At 39.6% G+C, this 19,628-nt stretch overlaps 1 protein-coding gene across 1 annotated transcript in view; it reads left to right on the top strand.

Annotated features, from left to right (window-relative positions):
• The first annotated feature begins 438 nt into the window (after positions 1-438).
• LOC139708055 (peptidyl-prolyl cis-trans isomerase B-like) overlaps positions 439-19,628 on the top strand; it is a 109,782-nt gene continuing 90,592 nt past the window's right edge. The window contains exons 1-2 of the mRNA XM_071620038.1: positions 439-723; positions 13,579-13,672. Of these exons, the coding sequence (XP_071476139.1) occupies positions 439-723; positions 13,579-13,672 (379 nt within the window). The remainder of the gene's footprint in view (positions 724-13,578; positions 13,673-19,628) is intronic.

Raw genomic sequence — 19,628 nt, 5'->3', positions numbered from 1 at the left:
AGAAAACTAGAGCAAATCACACGCGGTTATACCATCATATTTGAGGAAAAGAAAAATGAGGAAAGTGATACTGATCCAGCGCATCATTCAAAGCTTTTCTCTCCTTACAATGAAGAATGAAATCGGAGGGACGATCTCTTGCTATAGTACCATGAAACTATATCAGTCAACTGATTTGTCTCGTAATAACTGTCTATGGTTTTGACTACGACCTAGTATGTTTATGTGTCACTTTCTGATAGCGGAGATATACCACCGTCGCGCTCGACTCTGGTTTCCTCAATCCTAAAGGCATTAAAAAAAATAATAATATACGAGTATCTTCATGGCATATCAGTTCATTCTGTCTTCCATTTAGGTTTGTGTGCATTTTTATGCTTGAAGAATTTTTTGACCTTACTGTCACTCTTGGGAAAATCAATTGTACAACAGGTGATCATGCTCCTCCATCATAATAAAGGCCTACTCACCATCGTCTTCGTCGCGGCCTTTTCCGTTCAAGATATCGACGCTGCCAAGAGACACGGTAAGAAAAGAACCAAGCCATGGGACGATCCGGATCGCAACAGCGAGAATGACCTGCTGGTGACGAAAAAGGCCTTCTTCGACGTAGAGATCGATGACGAACCGGCTGGTCGAATCGTGATCGCCCTCTTTGGAGACACCTGTCCAGTTACTGTACAGAACTTCGCAGCGCTAGTGAGGGGAAATTGGAGGCAGGACGTAAGAGTTTTAGTTTTTTACATTTTGGGAGAGAAACGGACGGGAAAAAAGTTACCGGGTACACGTCACGAGCTAAACGTAACAGCTTACGACTTATACAGCTCACGAGTCATATAATCCACGAGCTCGACATGCTGTAAAATAGGCCCACAAGCTATACGGTTCACGAGCTAGACACTAAGCAAACAAGGCTCTATACTGTATAGCTCATGGGCCCCTTTTACTTAATGTCTAGCTCGCAGGTTTTCTTTTTTTAATATATCTAGCTTGTGGACTGTATGACTCGTGGTTGTCTTGCTCGTGGTATGATCCCAAATTTCCAGGCATAGAATTTTGGCTTCAGAGAGAGATGTAAAATTTGAAAAGAAATATGTCCTGTAATGATATTTTGAGGTTTCAACGAAAAAGCAATTATAATGCTTAGAATGATGCTCTGAAGGCCAGAGATTAAGTGTTTTGACGGGAAGAGATGTAAATCAGTTTCACAGATACTTCGTATGCAATTTTATGTACAGAATTCATATTCAAATTTATATAGGCCCTACTGAAAATGGATTACAAGAACCCGATGGATAATCCTTGACGCATACCTTCATTGACACTAAAGTCATAGTTCAAAATTGTCTTGGCCAGAGAAACGAAGTCATCGTAGCTATTCCACAGTGACTTTCATGATATTTTTTGACTAAAATAATTGAGGTTCCCAGATTAGAGTAAATTGATTGGTAGACTGCATAAGGCTGATTAAACCTTGAGATAATAGACTGTTGGTTAAAACGTATGAATGGTTAGTAGTTACATGTATTAAACAGAAAAGCAATTCTACTAATTCGAAGGGATTTGGTTTTTGTGGTCGATGAATTTACCCAAAATTGACACTACCCTGCTTTTCGGTGTGCTTGCGTAGATATAATCACTCCCTTTGTGTCTTACATAGTGACTTCTTTCCTGCAATAACTAACAGTCAAATTCTCTGCGACATAACATCGTACTTCGCCATCTTTCTTATATCCGATTTTTGATTTATGAATCACGGGAGCTATTTTTTTTTTGTTTTCTTACATTGAAATGTTGAATAAAAGAACCATTCTTAGAGTATCTATAATACACAAAAGTTGAAAAGTGTCGGCTGCGCACACGCCGAGGCGATTACACAACGGTTTCTTCACGCTCAACCTGTGCTGTAGGCGATAGCGCCACGATGATAGATAATACGACTCCGCCACGTTGTTGCCGCATTTCCAGGCCGACTATATTGCGATATTCGTTTACGCCGGTCTCATGCTGAGATCTCTCTCAAGCGATCGGGGTATAAAATGGGTTTCATGATTGAATTTCTTAAGTCAGGTGTCAGTGTCAAACCAACATGGATATGCAGAATGGTTTTACCCTCACATCTTAGCATTCTAGAACACACCAGTTAGAACCTGATGTGAAATTGCACTGGAATAGTAAAGTCATCCATTCAGTTAAAAGGGTCAAATATGTATATCATATTAAAGAACCGGCTTACGCGCAAACTACAAATCGTATCCTACAATGAGACAATTTTATGGAGATATATTTGAAAAGATCACAACTTAATTTATCTTCATTGACTTGCAAAAGCATATGACAAACAAACAATTTGATAAACGGAGTAGATTCGTACTGAGTGTACGTGGGAAGAGGTATTTTATACGCTTTTCTCCATGTCAACCTTCCTGGTCTGGTGCATCACTTTCTTTCGTTCATGGTTGGTTCCTGTGACGTAATACTGTAAAAGTGGTACTTTTCATGGGCGATGGGGGCCGCTATCGATGCGCTTGAGTTACGCCTTGCTACCCCGTCAGAGCTACGAATGTGGCGCTTTTAATGCGCTCGTGAGGCGATTGTGATACGCTCTAAAACCACGGCGACCTCGCTACGGAAGTTTTGGACATGTTCAAAACTTGGCGGCGACCATGGCGATGGTGGCGACCCTCCGCGCTTCTGAACCGCTAAAGATTTGATGGAGAAGATTTTAAAGCCCCCTCACACCTGAGCGAATGTAGGGGGACGAAGGGGAACGAATGGGAAAAACGCATGAAATGCGCGCGAATTCAACGATTTCAAATAAAAGTGCCTTCAAATCATCCGATTATAAACTAAAGTCAAATATGATTAACGAACGGTAAGCGAAAGATAAATATGACATGCGAAGGATAACGATTTTTTGGTTCACTTTTTTGAGTAAATTGCGGCCGAAGGCAAGCGAAGGGTTGATATGACCCAATAAGACGAACGAACAATTTGCAATAGTTTGATATGGCGTGCGATTGGAAACGAAGACGAAAGAATAGATCAGGCGTTCTCGTACGTGTGTGTGCGCTCATCGGGGAGTATAAAAGCGACCAGGTCCGTCCGTCCAGATATCAGTGCAGCCAGAGAAATAATCCGGTGATTACCTTTTAAAGGAAACTGAAGAATTTTCTATCATATCCATATCAAAATGAAATGCGAGGAGAAGCAATATAAACAAAAATTTCTCAAATTAGGAAAATTATAAATCATATTTGTTTGTTAAATGTCTCATGGATTCTTAAATTACGACATAAAAAAAATAAATGAAGATATTCTGTTCATTTAATCATCATTGTGCTCTTACTTCCTATGTCATTTGAAGTTTGAATTGACAGAAGTCTTATTTTCCCACTTTAGTTTTTTAACTTTGATTTTGTTTGAGGTTATAGAGACATAAAGAGAACCAAAACTTATATTTGTTATTTCATTCATGTCTCCCACTATGTTAAACTGGTCTCTTGTTATCATTGTTATCTTGAAGGGCATTTCCAAATGAAAGACATGTCAATTTTTGCAATTTTTGCTTTCGTACCTTGGAGGACAAAAACAAATGCGTTTCCTCATGCGTAACGTTTCCCTTTATGTTGACCTACTAGTTTGATAGCCAATTGAATTACCTCAATTTGGTATTATGTAATATATATTGATTTTCATCAAAATCTTCTATGAAAAGTATGAACTCGAATAAGTTTCCTTTTTTTTTTCTGAGTGTATATATATACACTCAGCAAAAAAGAAGGTAAACACTTTTTCAAGTTCATATTTCTCATGGATTATTTGGCTAATACAGTACTGGTGTTTCATATACCATATTCAAGGTTATTTAATTGGTTGTCACCCTGGTGGATTAATACAAAGGGAAATTGTACGCATGAGTGAACACCCTTTTTTTCCCTTCCAAAGCACAAAAGTAAAACTTGCAAAAATGAACAAGTTTCATTCATATTGATTTGATCATATGATATGATTTGATTTGATTTATTTCCGCATTCAATCTAATAAAAATTGAATACAAATTTCAAAAGTACAAAGACAAAGAATAAGAAAAAATATCAGAACACACATAGATACACATGAGCAATTGCATTGGGCAGTATACATTCACAGAAACACAAAAATGAGGCGGGCTGCATCTTCCATTTTTCTGAAGAAACTTTGAAATTTTCGGGTGGAATGTTTATATATAGCGTGGTGAGTGGCTGGTCACAGAGAGCAGCTCAGCATTCGCCAATTTTTTCGTCAGGTCATTCGCTCGTATTCGTATCACATCGCAATCCATAGTTTGTCATAGTATCTCTTAGACTTGCCTTCGTGTTTGCATCGCTATTCAAATTTACTAAAAGTCCATCTTGGTTTCGCTTCGCATATAGAAGATGGCAAGCGAAAATTCGTTTTTCATAGTATCTTCGTTTCTATGCGCAAGTCATATTTAGTCATCCGTGTTGCTTCGTTTAGGGTTCTTTCGAGATCGGTCCACCTTGGCAAAAGCGCGATGAGGGACTATGCGTGACAATAGCACACGAACGATAAACGAACGATTACCCCAGACTAAGAGATGCAAGTTCAAGCAAATGACGGACGATTTTTCAATTCGTCGGGAAATTTTAAACATGTTCAAAAATCCCGTGCGAATTTAAATAATCGCAACTGTTAGTTGAGAAGGTGTACGAACCCGAACACGAAGGGTAAATACGATTTACTATCAATTACCATTGAAAATGATTTTTCAAAAAAATGCCTTTCGCCAGCCATAGCAAGACATATTTCAGGCAATTCGCTCAGGTGTGAGGGGGCCTTTGAACTAACAGTTGCGATTATTCAAATTCGCACGGGATTTTTGAACATGTTTAAAATTTCCCGACGAATTGAAAAATCGTCTGTCATTCGCTTGAATTTGCATCTCTTATTTAGTCTGGGGTAATCGTTCGTTTATCGTTCGAGTGCTATTGTCACGCGTAGTCCCTCATCGCGCTTTTGCCAAGGTGGACCGATCTCGAAAGAACCCTGAACGAAGCAACACGATGACTAAATATGACTTGCGCATAGAAACGAAGATACTATGACAAACGTATTTTCGCTTGCCATCTTCTATATGCGAAGCGAAACCAAGATGGACTTTTAGTAAATTTGAATAGCGATGCATACACGAAGGTAAGTCTAAGAGATACTATGACAAACTATGGATTTCGAAGTGATACGAATACGAGCGAATGACCTGACAAAAAAATTGGCGAATGCTGAGCTGCTCTCTGTGACCAGCCGCTCACCACGCTAGTCATTTATAAACATTCCACCCGAAAGTTTCAAAACCCCACGAGTAACTTGAAGGGTACTTTTAGTAAAACTGTACATTTAAACTTGCTTAACAATGATATACCATATATTTTAGTCATTTATAACGTTATTGAACAAATTAGAATAATATTTAGTTGCTTTTTTTTATTTATGAAAAATGAACCCACATGGACTTGATGAGTGGTTCTTTTATTCATATACTCAATAATAAACAGTTAAACACAACACAAATTCAAATACAAACACAACTTTGTTTGTAACATTCCCCCCCCCCCCCCAGTCTCTGGCATTTGACTTGGTTTGACATCTAGGGGACCATTCTGTCCTGCCATGGAACACTGTATACTTCAGAGTTGCACCAGTGTATCAGTATAGGTTCACTTCTTCCTTTCATGTTGCGTGGATGATTTTTCTGGCCGCACTGAAATCTGGACGGACCTGGTCGCTTTTATACTCCCCGAGGAGCGCGCACACACGTACGAGAACGCCTGATCTATTTTTTCGTCTTCGTTTCCAATCGCACGCCATTGCTCATTGTTCGTTCGTCTTATCGGGTCATATCACCCCTTCGCTCGCCTTCGGCCGCAATTTATATATTCAAAGGAAACCGACTTGAGTGGGACCTTGTCCTTGGGACCTTGGATTTTACATTGAATTTACCTAGTATATTACCTGAATATTGGCTGAATGTTGCTTGAATGTTGCCTGGAATAGTCATCCTTATTGGTCAGCTACACCGAAATTGCTTAAAAGTGAATCTACGTGAACTTTGAGCATAAGCCTCTGGTCATCATCAGCATCGACTGACTGCGTATATACCTACAGTGGTCCCACATATTACGATCAGTGTGAAACGGATATCGGGTGACACGGAATCGAGCAACAGACGGAAACGGTAATGTTGATTCTATCGCCGATATACACTATACTGATTGAAGATATTGGTATCCAGATATATGACTACTCCAGTTAATCTATGGCAAAATCGAAACAGAAGCAAAAACTGAAAACTAACACCTGTTTTGGAACGCCCGGCTGCAGTGACTTCAAGTACAAACTGCCCAAACATATAACTGTCAATAGTATTCAGTCAGCGTTATTTCACATCACCAAGAACGATATTTCATTCGCTGTACTTGACGTTGAAGAATATTTGACCTCAGAACTGAATACCATATACCCTAATGTCAATCGGGATATTGCTCGCCATTTCTGTCTTCAAGCAATTCAAGATGGCTGCCACGAGACCGACTCGACCACATCCATAGATAATAGCTCTTCGTCACCTAACAGTAGCTCAGTACAGAATGCCCCCAATGACACCGAGTGGCGAGGAGATCCTATTGACCACCCTTCAGACGCCGATGAGCGGAACAAAACACCGATCACACCTCTCTCGTCTGAATGCGCCAACAATCTCACGCAAACAGTGTTTCAACTAACAAAAGACGTCGAAGACCTGAGAACACAGGTCAATCGCCTTAATGAACAAAGAACACTAGGTGATAAACCAGAATCTACCCTCGGCCCAGTAAGAACACAACAAACATCGACTAGCGATTTCACAGGGGATAATGTTCCGTCCTTTGAAGCCCAAAGGAGTGACTATATCCGCAGGCATCACACGAAATGGGAGGAGGAAAGAACACCAAACCGCAATCCAGAACCCATCGTCAACCCAGTAAGCACACACAAAAGATTGAATCATGAAATCGCAGAAGACTCTGTCCCGTCCTTTGAGTCGCAAATGGGCGACTACATCTACAGGCATCAAACACAGTGTGATCAAACAGGACCAAGTGAAAAAGTCGACGTCCTCATTGTTGGGGACTCGATAACAAAATACATTCAACCTTCAAAGTTGTCTTCGGTGCTCACAATAAAGAATAAATGCATACCTGGTGCGCGCGTCGAAGATATTTTCGACCCAATACAACATGAGGGGAGATCAAAACCACGGCATCTGCTTCTCCACGTGGGAGGCAACAATATCAGAGAGGATGATGAAAATGATATTATGGCGAAAATTACATCCCTGTGCGACGAGGTCAAAACGACAATCGACGAGATAGTGCTTTCAACCATAGCGCATCGCAATGACGAAAGCCCGTATGAATCAACAATGATCGAGAATGTCAACGCCCAACCGAAACATGTAGCCAATCAGCGAGGATACTCCGTGATTGACAATGGAAGTATTCGACCTCGCTCTCACCTGGCCAGAGAGTGCGTTCACTTGAACAGAGCCGGTGTTGTACAACTTGCCCGTAACTTCATACGCCACCTGCGGAGAATTTCACTACCACAGCTGCAACAACAGGGTTTTCACGGGCACCGAAACCCTCGACGAAGGCAACCACAGGGCCGCGTGTTTCCACGGGATTGGATCGACAGCCTGGAGACTGCGAGAATGCTCCTCAACCAAAGACGCCAATAGAATCAACTAGGAAAGAAAACAGCGTAAATCAATGTCGTGATTCTGCTAACCCATTAAGTTACCCTCGACATTCGTTTTCTGATACTGGATGCCCGAATTCTCACTGTAATATAAATATGCAAGGCAAGACATCGGGACTCAGTATAGCTCATTTAAATTCCCAGAGTATTTGCCCAAAGATAGAACATATACGCATTTTATCATCTGAGGCTAAGTACGCCGTAATGGCCATTAGTGAGACATGGTTGCACGATGGCATATTAGACAACGAGCTTCGAATAAATGGCTATAATCTTGTGCGATATGACCGCCCAGGGAAAGACACTCACGGAGGTACAGCTCTCTTCATATCGGACAAGATTTCATTCACAGTGATCAATATTACAGATGTTACTGACATTGACTTTGAGTCTTGCTGGGTAAAAATATCGCTGACGTCTAGCAAATCTTTTGTACTGGGTGTAATATATTTCCCAAGAAAAGATAATATGTTTTTAGACCAATTGAGAAAAATATTGGACTCGACTGAAATGATATCTAATGATATTTTAGTGGTTGGGGATTTTAATTATAACGTATTATGTGCGAGTGAAAATACTAAAATAGGTGATTTATATTGTGAATACCAACTGAAGCAACTAGTAACATCTCCAACAAGAGTTACTGAAAATTCGAAGACATGCATTGACCTGGTATTGTCTTCTCGCTCTGAATCTATTAACAAAATGGATGTCGTTCCTCTTGGTCTGAGTGATCATTTTATGGTAGTTGTAAGCAGGAATACAAAATGTTGTAAAAGTAAAACAGTGAAATATGCTCGTATCCGTAATTTTAAGAATTTTGATGAAGGAAAATTTCTCCTAGATCTGCTGCGGAAACCATGGCACAGAGTTGAGGAATGTGAAGACGTAGATGAGGAACTAGAATTGTGGACAACTTTATTTAATGAAGTTTGTTATATTCATGCTCCTTTCCAGACTATCCGTGTACGCACGAATTATACAGCCCCATGGGTATCTAGGGAGATGATTGAACTTGGAAGAAAGCGAGATTTATTGTTTTCTATAAGGCTCGAACTGAATCTGACTGGAGAGAGACAAAGAATTTGAGAAATAAAGTTAATAACATGAGCAAATATTTGAAGAAAATGTTTTATACGAAAAAGATCACTGAAAATAAAAATGATTCAACTAAATTGTGGAATGTAATAAGGGAAGCCACGATTTACAAAAAAGAAACACAATGCCCATGTCAGATGACAGAGAAAAATTAGTTAATGAGTTCGATGAATATTTTGTGTCTGTTGCAGATAAATTAGCAGAAAAATTTGATACTGATGATATGCCTTCTTACACAAAAGCAATTTCACATGAATCTCGCTTCCATTTTCAACCTGTTCATGTGTCAATTGTTGATAAGCAGATTCGCACAATGCCAAGTAAAAAGGCTGTAGGCGTTGATGGTATTACGTGTAAACTTTTAAAAGCAGGTTGTTCAGCCATTACACACTCTTTAACTCACGTGATAAATGTATCATTGATGACGGGTAAGTTTCCTGATAATTGGAATACTGCAGTAGTCACTCCCACACATAAAAGTGGTGATCGTGACGAAATTGAGAATTATAGACCAATATCTGTTATGCCTCTAATGTCGAAGGTAATAGAAAGAGCGGTCCATGAACAACTGTATGCTTATTTACAGACTATTGATTTTTTTTTTTTTGTGATCAGCAATCAGGTTTTCGGCCAAAACATAGCACACAGTCAATGGTATTAGATGTTACCGATTATATTCTAACAAATATGAACAGAGGAAAGGTGACTGGTGCACTTTTTATCGATCTTAAAAAGGCGTTCGACACAGTGAACCATAATATATCATTACATGTTTTACAGAATGTCGGTATATTAGAGAAAGAGTTTGAATGGTTCTCGTCTTATATGACTGAAAGGAAGCAGAAAACCAAGGTTGGTAAAGACTTGTCTGACTGTATGATCATTAAGCACGGTGTACCACAAGGTTCGATTTTGGGACCGCTGCTCTTTGTCATGTATATAAATTTGCTCCCGGAAGCAGTGACAGAAGTCAACTGTAAAATCCACATGTATGCTGATGACGCAGTTTTATTATTTGAAGGTTCATCAACAACGGAACTACAGAATGATATGCAGAAAGGTTTGAGTGCTGTCAATGATTGGTTGAAGACACTTAAATTAACAATGAATGCCGGTAAAACAAAGTATATGCTTTTTGGATCAAGGCAACGCACTCAAAACTTTCGTAATATGAAACTTTCAGTTGACGATACAGAGATCGAAAGAGTAACAGAGTTTATGTATTTGGGTGTACTGCTAGATGAACATTTAACATATGAAAGACATGTAAGTTATACCGCAAAAAAGATATCTAAGAAGATTGGTTTTTTGAGAAGGACAGCAAAAGAATGTGTTCCAAATGAAGTGTTTAGGGTATTGTGCAATGCGCTCATAATGCTCCAATTCGATTATTGTGATCTTGTATGCTCAAACTGCTCGTTGGCTCTATTGAGAAAGTTGGATTTGTTGCATAAAAGAATGGCGAGGATGATAGTGGGTGTTCACCCTAGAACACATATTGTTGATATGTTCAGGAATCTAAAGTGGCAGAACCTTGAAGAAAGGAGACATGTTCATAGAATGTGTGAGGTATTTAAGTGCGTTAACAACATCGCGCCTCCATATCTGTCACAACGCTTTGCAAAGCCCTCACACACAGTAGGTACTAGGTCAAAGACAAATGCATCTCTATCTGAAGGTGGTTGTCAAATTTTGAATAATAGTGGCAAACGCACTTTCCAGTACGTGGGCACCAAAGAATGGAACAGCCTCACACCTGAGCAAAGGCAACTAAATACAATCAGTGCACTACGAGTATCAATGAGAGGACACACGCGGCCCATCCCTTAATTGTAAAAAACAGTGTAATCCGATTTATGTGTTTTGTTTCTCGATTGTAGCAGATTTTGTTGGTATTGACGTTTGTTTGTAAGCCGTTCACATTTACTTTATCATGCTTTAGGAGTGCCTTCCCTTCTTACTTCCTCCTTTAGTTATCTCTTTCTTTTCTTCTACTGCCTTTTCCTTCATCTTTCTTCTTCCTCTGCAAATCTTCTTCTTCTTCTTTTCTTCTTCGTACTCCGCCCGTTTTACTGTTAAGATATCTGTGTAATGACTGGAGTGATTCTGGGAATAAGAAATGAGATTAAACACTTTATCCGTTTATGCATTGTGCAATTGGTTTTTAAGGAACATTTCATTTTATTATACTCATGGAAATTATTATATGATAATTTTAGATATGTGTGTGTAATATAACGTATATTTTTAATGATGTATTAATGATTATGTTTAAAGACATTCTAAGTTTGTTGTTATCAAATGTGTAATTATTTTTTGAACTTATGTTTTGTCAGTTGCAGTTTTATCTGTAAACCTTTGTTTTCAAATGTCATGCGTTGTATTTGTATGTTTTTACCCATTTGCAGGGCCCTCATTGAAAGCAGTTTTATAACTGACGAGGCTACCCTGGTTAAATAAAACTGGAAATGAATAAATTTACTCAAAGAAGTGAACCGAAAAATCGTTATCCTTCGCAAGTCATATTTATCCTTCGCTTACCGTTCGTTAATCATATTTGACTTTAGTTTATAATCGGATGATTTGAAGGCAGTTTTATTTGAAATCGTTGAATTCGCGCGCATTTCGTGCGTTTTTCCCATTCGTCCTCCTTTGTCCCCCTACATTCGCTCAGGCGTGAGGGGGCTTTTAAGCGATCAAGCCACGATCCGCCGCGCTTTGTCGATTTTTGATGATCGTAGCGGAATCGCCGTCTAGAGAGATGGGGGTATAAAGTGTCTAGCTTGTGGGCTGTATGACTCGTGGGCGCCGGATTCGTGACTTGCACCCATTGCGACTTGGTGCACACATCCATTGCAATTGTGTATCTGTCCTTTGCCCGGCGGAACCCCGGCTCATTAAAAGCACTTGGTTAATGTCTCACGGTTACGTTATCAATGTTGCATTATCGATGTAAACACTATAGACTTGCCCCACAATATATACATGCGGGAAAATGGGTTGGGTATGAGACAAAGTAGTTTATTAGAAATAAATTCAGGAATCTGAGTGTTCATTGACCTTGCATTGGTAGGAAAGTACAAAATACATTAGCCACTCATCCATTTATTTTTGTTTTCCGAAGGCAAGGAAACCATTGTTTCCAGATAAAGACAGCTGTATATCTTCTAAAAGGCATCTAATAGCGATGAGACATTAAAACTCGCCACTTAGACGAGTTAGGTAAAACGCGGGGGGGGGGGGGGTCGGGGTGGGGATGACTAGATTTCTGTTGACCATGATAGCTAGCTTTGAAAAGGGGATAGTTACGAATCATAGCAGTACATTTAGAAAAATGTGCTGTTATAATAAAGAATGAAGTAATCAAAATTTTACAGAACAAAATACAACATACATACATATAAAATTTGAGCACGTTTAATCAAACGGTTTCTGAGATGCAAAACATAGGGAAATCGCGTGTGCGCGTGTGGGAGTAAATCGGCGTTACAGGCTCCGTAACTGTATATTTTGCACGAGGTCCTCGCACAAACAAAATCAAATATGATACTGAAGTGTTTTAAGGATCACTTTGACCCTGAAATAGGCTTTCTGAAATATGAGCTATGATTCTAATTTCCATTACTAAGATGCCTATGTATAAAGTTGACGTTATCGTATGAAATGGTCACGCTTTATAGCCTAAAAGTTGAGATACCAGTTTAACTCAACTCCAACAAAAAAGAAAGAGAAAAAAAAAAAGAGAATTTGTCCCGCTGGGATGGAGTGAGAGGCAGAGTACTTTACCACTCATCCACACCTCTCCACGGAATAAAACCTGTCCATCCGCAAATCCACTTTTATGTTGCGATTTTCACCCTGATATAGGGAATCCGATCAAGAATTAAATGCAAAATCACGATCGCGTCACCGCGGCGTATCACACCACTGATGAGCCACCGATTCCGGGCGGTTTCAAACCGGCTACACTGATCGGTCGGCGGCCAATATGAAATACACAGGAACTTTATACAAAAGCAGTAATGGAATTTGCAGGTGAAATATTATAATATAATCCTCCAGCAGTAAATACCGGCATTACTTACTAAAACCATTAATCGCAATAGGTTGATTATAATGTCTGATTCTAAAAATAAAGGACCTGTGCAGGAGGAAAGAATCGTTTTTGAAGCAATGCACCTGCTCTTTCGTCATTTTAGAGATAAAGCATTATCAGAAAGTTTTTTTAAAGTGTTTTTAAATCCTCTGCAGGCACGAGGTATAATATCATACACTAACTCGTCTAGTCGTCGTGTGCAATACTTGGATACCATTGAAAAAAAGGAGGCAAAGCACTGGTTTTTTATTTACACCAGCACAGGCGAAATTGTATAATCCCGTGCTTTGTTTACATCATTTCATTCTAACACTCCTGTCTGTAGGAAAAGTTGAGTGTGGTGGATTCGCTCACTCACATATGTGTTTTCGCTTTTGTCAATGGCGTTAAATCTAACACCGATGTTTTTTGCAGTGTAAGTTGAATCTTGACACTGACAGCGTCGATTGTGAAGATGGTATATTTGAAGAAGTAAACATCATAGGAGAGAAAGAGAGAGAGAGAGAGAGAGAGAGAAGGATGTAATGGTCAAAGGGAAGGAAAACACACTAATGAGTACCCGTAGATATCTTTGTACTATTTCACAGAAACGACTGAGTTACAACAATACTCAAGTGCATCGTATAGTGCCCGACTTCGTGATACAGATGGGTGACGTGACCGAAGGTGATGGAACAGGAGGTAAATCCAATATTACTTAATTTCTTTTTTGACCGAACAGCGCCATATTATGTGGAAGGTGACACAAGGCAATCAAAATTTATTGTAACACATGTTATCTTTAACAGGTCATAACTTTTTAGCTAAAGTGTTGCAAGATGTCATTCCTGAATTTGAACAACCTGTGAATTTCATGTTTTTTTCTTTCTATGACAAATGCATGTAAACGATAGGCTTCGATGGCGACTGGGAGTCATCACTGTGGCGAGTCCTTGCGACAATTTTTTTCATAGCTGTAAATGTCCGGCAATTTCCAAGTTGGGTTATTTTAGAACCAACCAATAATAATCATAATAAATGTTCTAAACTTGTATTTTTTCCTTTTACACTGCATAACAGTGTAAAGCTTGTATATTGTGGTTAATAATATACAAGCTTGCTTTTGGTTGACCTCTCAATTCTCTTTTTTCTCAACTGAAGCGTAACTGTGTATTTTTTTTTTTTTTTGCCAGTATGCATTCTAATGTTTGGCTGTATCATTTATCTTTTGCAAAGTCGAATGTTTATGTTTACAATGTAATTCCTGAAATTTATTCTATGTTACGTTTTGTTGGAAAAAGAAGAATGAAAATTTGAATTGAATAGAAAACAGCCTACGGTAGAGACACATAAAATATTGTTTTGGCATAAACATACCAGACACACATATATGTATTGTACATAATGTGCATTGCATGTAGTATGTGTGACGGTGTGTTCTACATTGTGCAAGCAGACGTGACCAATGCATCCGATTTTTCTTTTACAGTATTATTTTTGCTACGTGGAGAGGCCCATAACAGTGAAAAATTAGCGTCACTGAGGTCAAAGTAACTCGTTGCATCTAGAAATTTCTACAGTGTGAACCAAAATATTTGCGAGATGTGGTCGTGATCCAGATCGCAATAATTCGTTCGCTTTATTTTCTCGAAAAAGACGCGAAATTTTACAGTCTCAACGGTGACCGAAAAAAAGAATCAAAATGCATTATCCAACAATGCACAGCGAGTGTTGCTTCTTCTTATGTACGTAGTAAGCATATCGTATTCATGTACATGTACATGTTGCGTACAATCAGGCAGTTTTCTTTTTACTGTTGACGTTTTGTTAAATTCGATTTAGATATCGTCGACATTCAAAGCAGAATTGGGATACAGTAGAACAGCAAACCAACTAAAAACAAAGTCAGGAGGACAACAAGGATGAAAGCACAATACAAATTTGGTAGCGCGCGCTGAGGTGACACAAAGTTGATCTCGATCGGTAAAGTTCACAACAATTTGAGTACTCGCTGAGAATGTTTTTCATTGCTAGCTATTGAAGAGTAAGATATTTCGGGTATTGTTAGCTCTTTTCACGGCACTACCTGGCTAATGATTATTTGGTCCTCGCATAGAATGGTATGTAATACTACAAAGAAAGGCAGCTTCACAAAAATGTATACCATTAGAGAAGCATTTGATAACAGCGGTGCTTTTCAGCTCTTATATAACTAATGCAGAATCAATCAATGCATATTAATGGCAAACCAATACTTCGTATAAACAGCTGTTCAATCCAATATTACTATTATAATAATAATACGAATTTATATGGCGCTAAATCCACTCTACAGAGTGCTCAAAGCGCATACATACATACATACATACACGTGTACAATATTCGAGAATATTAGAAGACAGAAAATGCTCCAAGGTATGAATCGTATTGTCTTCTCTGCTGCGCAGTAGCTAGGGCCTACAAAATCAGGATGAGCATTGTAGCAGACATTTTTAAGTACTCAGATGTAAGGCCAGGAATCACACTTATTTACAACACTGATAGACTCACATAATTATAATGAAAATGACAAGAATAAAGGGCATGATATCATATTCAAGTCATTAAATTTAATATCAATTCATCATTCACTCTTAATGCTGTACACTAAAACATGCTTAAATTATTTCAATATACTGTCAAAACAAAGCATAAAATGGGAAAACTAGTACTACAGTATTTAACCTAGCAATATTATAATTGTGCTATACAGTTCACATACACTGAAGTATGGACGACACAGTCCAATAAGAATAGCACACAAAATGACACACCTACATCATTAACTTCCCTTTCTCATCTACATACAAAAATTAAAATTCAGTCAACATATACAAGAAGTTCGGCTATATGGAAGACTGTCATCATTGCCATCACAATTTGAAGGAGACAACTACGTATGGTACTACCATTTCCCAAATCATGTTGCAGCAAACACGACGGGACAAATTGCTGCAATCTAACATACCCTACAAGCATGACAGAGCGATGTTCTTTAAACATATTTTGAACCATGCCAAATGAAATGACCATATTAAAATTTGCTATGGGTCCAGACTAATCAGACACTGCGTACACTGTAACATGCTGTAACATGCATTTGAACTGAAATCCCGACTCTGTGTGAATCTTGTCATTTGTATACCTAAATAATACAGGAGGTATCAACATTTTGCTGTCCATCTTAGATTTTCTTGGTGCCTACCTTAGGCGTGCTACATGAGAAGTAGATGTGATGGTTAAATTGTATGAAAGAAAACAACAACATAAGATCAAAGGTTGAAGGTCACTGTACATGTATTTTGGTCAAACATTTTACTTTCCAGACATGATTTCAGCAAGGAATATCCAATGGTGTTATCAAAGAAACAGGAAGATACAAATGAATAACATTGAGATGCTTAGAATGACCAGGGCAAGTGGTAAAATGTAGCACATAATGTAGCAAAAACAATAACAAAAATTTCCTGACTCAAGCCCTCCAATGGTACGTCCAGTAATAGATGCTATCCTTTGATGCGGATAGCGATATGACTGAAACGCAAAACAAAACAAAACAAAACAAAACATAATTTTGTGCAGAGAGGGGAGATCAGCGGTCAAGATCAGTGGACTTTGTTTCAGCATGCATTAATAAAATGTCACCCACTTATAGCAGAATTTGACTGCATAAGGAGAAAGAAGTATCCCAGAATGGTGACTGCTGCATTCACAATGCTCTTGATAATTCAGAATTGCACAGTAACTCTTGTTTTCAACTACAGCAGAATTTGTTGCAAGATATATGGGCCATTCCCCGTTTATTTTTCTAGCTCACACATATAGTAATTTCATTGTCAGACTCACATTCTAAAATGCTTCGATGAGGCAATGGAAACACGCTGTACAAGTCATCCCTTATTGATCGATGGCTAAGACCTTGTTGATATAGATTGGTGTCATTAAAGTGTATCTGTACCCAGAAATTTATTTTTCTGACAATGTAGGTTATTGTACTGGTAATATCCCTATCAAATACTAGTATAAGAGTGCAACGTTACTCACATACAGAGATATAGCAATATGTAAAAAGAAATAGAGCAATCTTTAAAACGCCAAAATTACATGCGCCTTGATCTAAGAGTAGTCGCCTGGCGTTATCGACTGCATTCGATTGCATAGTTCGATAATTTTTGTACGATCAGTGTACTAGTGCTCTCAAAACACGCAAACGCACGCAAATCTTTACGTACGCACCTAGGTTGGTGCTGCCGCGCCGCGCCGCCGGGCCACCAGGCAGCCAGCCGCGACAGCATCTACTCATGCGGATGCATGGCTCGAAAAGTCAGAGAGAGCCAGCGCGTGAGGCCGGTGCGGCATTGCATGCAGTGGACCGGCCCAGCGTCTATGCACAGACTCTCGAAGCTGTAGTCCCGTAGTACTAGTAACTGTGCACCCTGGAAATAAAATTACAATACGCTCCGACGATGGAAAATCTGATACTGAACACAGTCCCGGGCATAAATTTTGATTCAATGCGCTTGTAACAATTTTAAACAGGGTGGCGTTATTCGCACCCCTGGCGAGGTGCGGGCACCTCACTATTGAGTACTATAGGCCTACAGTGTTAGACGTCTGACGTAATAAGGGTCTAACATTAGACACCCAGATCTAGTCATTAATAGGTCTAGTACCTAGGCTTAACCATGTTACTTAATTAAGTACCAGGTACTAGAGCTACTAGACCTCTAGACCACACAACAGAGTATACATCTAACGTTAGAGTTAGACCTAACGTTACATCGTCACGGGTTAGTGTAGCCCGACCAAACGCTGTAAGTACGCTCTGTGAATACAGCGTCAAACAGGCGAGGCATGCAGCTTCAAAGTGGGGAACCTCAACACAACTAAAAAACTTATGAAAGTTATACTTTTCTTCTACAAACAGAATACGTTACTCACGCTAAATGCATGCTTGTATTACAGAAGAATTGTTCACCACACTGGGTCCATAGAGAGCCCTTGCGATAAGTCCGTGGAACAAAAAAAAAAAAGAGACAATTTCTGGCGCAATTCCTGACCGCCCGGGGTGCGAATATTTTTTTTCATACATAGAAACGCCATGGGATATGAATTATTCATAAGTTGAGCTGAATGACTGAAGTGCGCAAGCGCGTGGACTTAATCCTAAAACTGTATAGCTTGGCCAAATTGTACACAATGAACAGACTCGACTCGAACAGGCCTACTCTCTGTGCACCCATGCAGCGCATGCCCGATGTAGCGAGCTAGCTATTTCTAGTAATACCTGTGTGTGTGTGTGTGTGTGTGTGTGTTGTGCATGTACAAACGTTTGTGCGTAAGCATGTCACTGCACTCACGAGGTTCGTCCGATCAATGAACAAGAACATGCGCAGGAAACTGAACTGTCGCTTGCGATAGCTCTATGAACACACATCACATTGCACACACATAGCACCCTGTAGGCCTACATCGGATACAACAATCACGCTCACATATCACGTACGTCTAATATGTTTGAAAACACAGAACTAGACTCTACTGAAGTTCGGTCTACCATTATTAGTTTACATGTGGATTGGTAATGATCTTATCGTTGTAATTCGAAAGTGCACTCGAGATGCTCGAGTCACCATGTTCACTGGCAGCACTGAGAAGTCGATTGTGAATACACGACCGCTTCTTAAATCATAGCCAAGTACGGTGTAGGCTAGCCCGACCAGACGCTGTAAGTACGCTGTGCGAATACAGCGTCTGACAGGCGAGGCATGCAGCTTCAAAGTGGGGAACCTCAACGCAACTAAAAAACTTATGAAAATTTATACTTTTATTCTACAAAGAAGACGTTACGCTAAATGCATGCTTGCATTACAGAAGAATTGTTCACCACACCGGGTCCATAGAGAGCCCTTGCGATAAGTCCGTGGAACAAAAAAAATGACAATTTCTGGCGCAATTCCTGACCGTCCGGGTGCCGTTTATCGTTGCAGAATTCAAAATGGCGCCTTCATGCTCCAAAGCGAGCGCGGCGTATGCGGTGAGAACGTACTGTATTACAGAACCTATATCGTATTGCGTAGGGCCTACTGCCTAACGTCGTCTGCTGCGGAGAGATCTTATGCGTGCGTGCGCTGCTTGAGTGTAGCAGCACGGTCGATAGCATACAGCTCTATGGGGCATTCACATCACGTACTCGAGTATACGTATGTGTATTCAAATTGGCCTGGCGTGAAAGACAATGTACCGTCTGGACATGCTGGATATAATCATCAATTTCAGTAAGTTTCATAACGTAAATTTGAATACTGATAGCATAGATATAGAGTCTCATTATTGAAGATTGTATTAGATGAGTTTGAGGTGACAAAAATGATCTTAAGTATCAAAATTGAAAGCGATCGGAAGCCGATTACAGAGCTCTCTTCGTGGTTCGTGGTCCCGCCTGTACAGCCCTGTCGCGACGTACCTACGTACAGCGACTGGGCTGTGTATAGTTAGGTGTAGGCCTACTGTGGTAACGGTGTATTTACGATCACTAGTAGTAGTAGGACCTACCCGATCCATAAAAAGGTCGTGCAAAACATTTGGGAAGAGCTCTTATTTGGCCATTTATGCATGT

This window comes from Diadema antillarum, unplaced genomic scaffold (genome assembly GCF_040938485.1).
Source record: "Diadema antillarum isolate AM-2024a unplaced genomic scaffold, OU_Dant_1.0 seq00001296_RagTag, whole genome shotgun sequence".
NCBI lineage: Eukaryota > Metazoa > Echinodermata > Echinoidea > Diadematoida > Diadematidae > Diadema > Diadema antillarum.
Note: the sequence above shows the minus strand (reverse complement) of the source record. Positions and strands in the feature narration are given on the sequence as shown.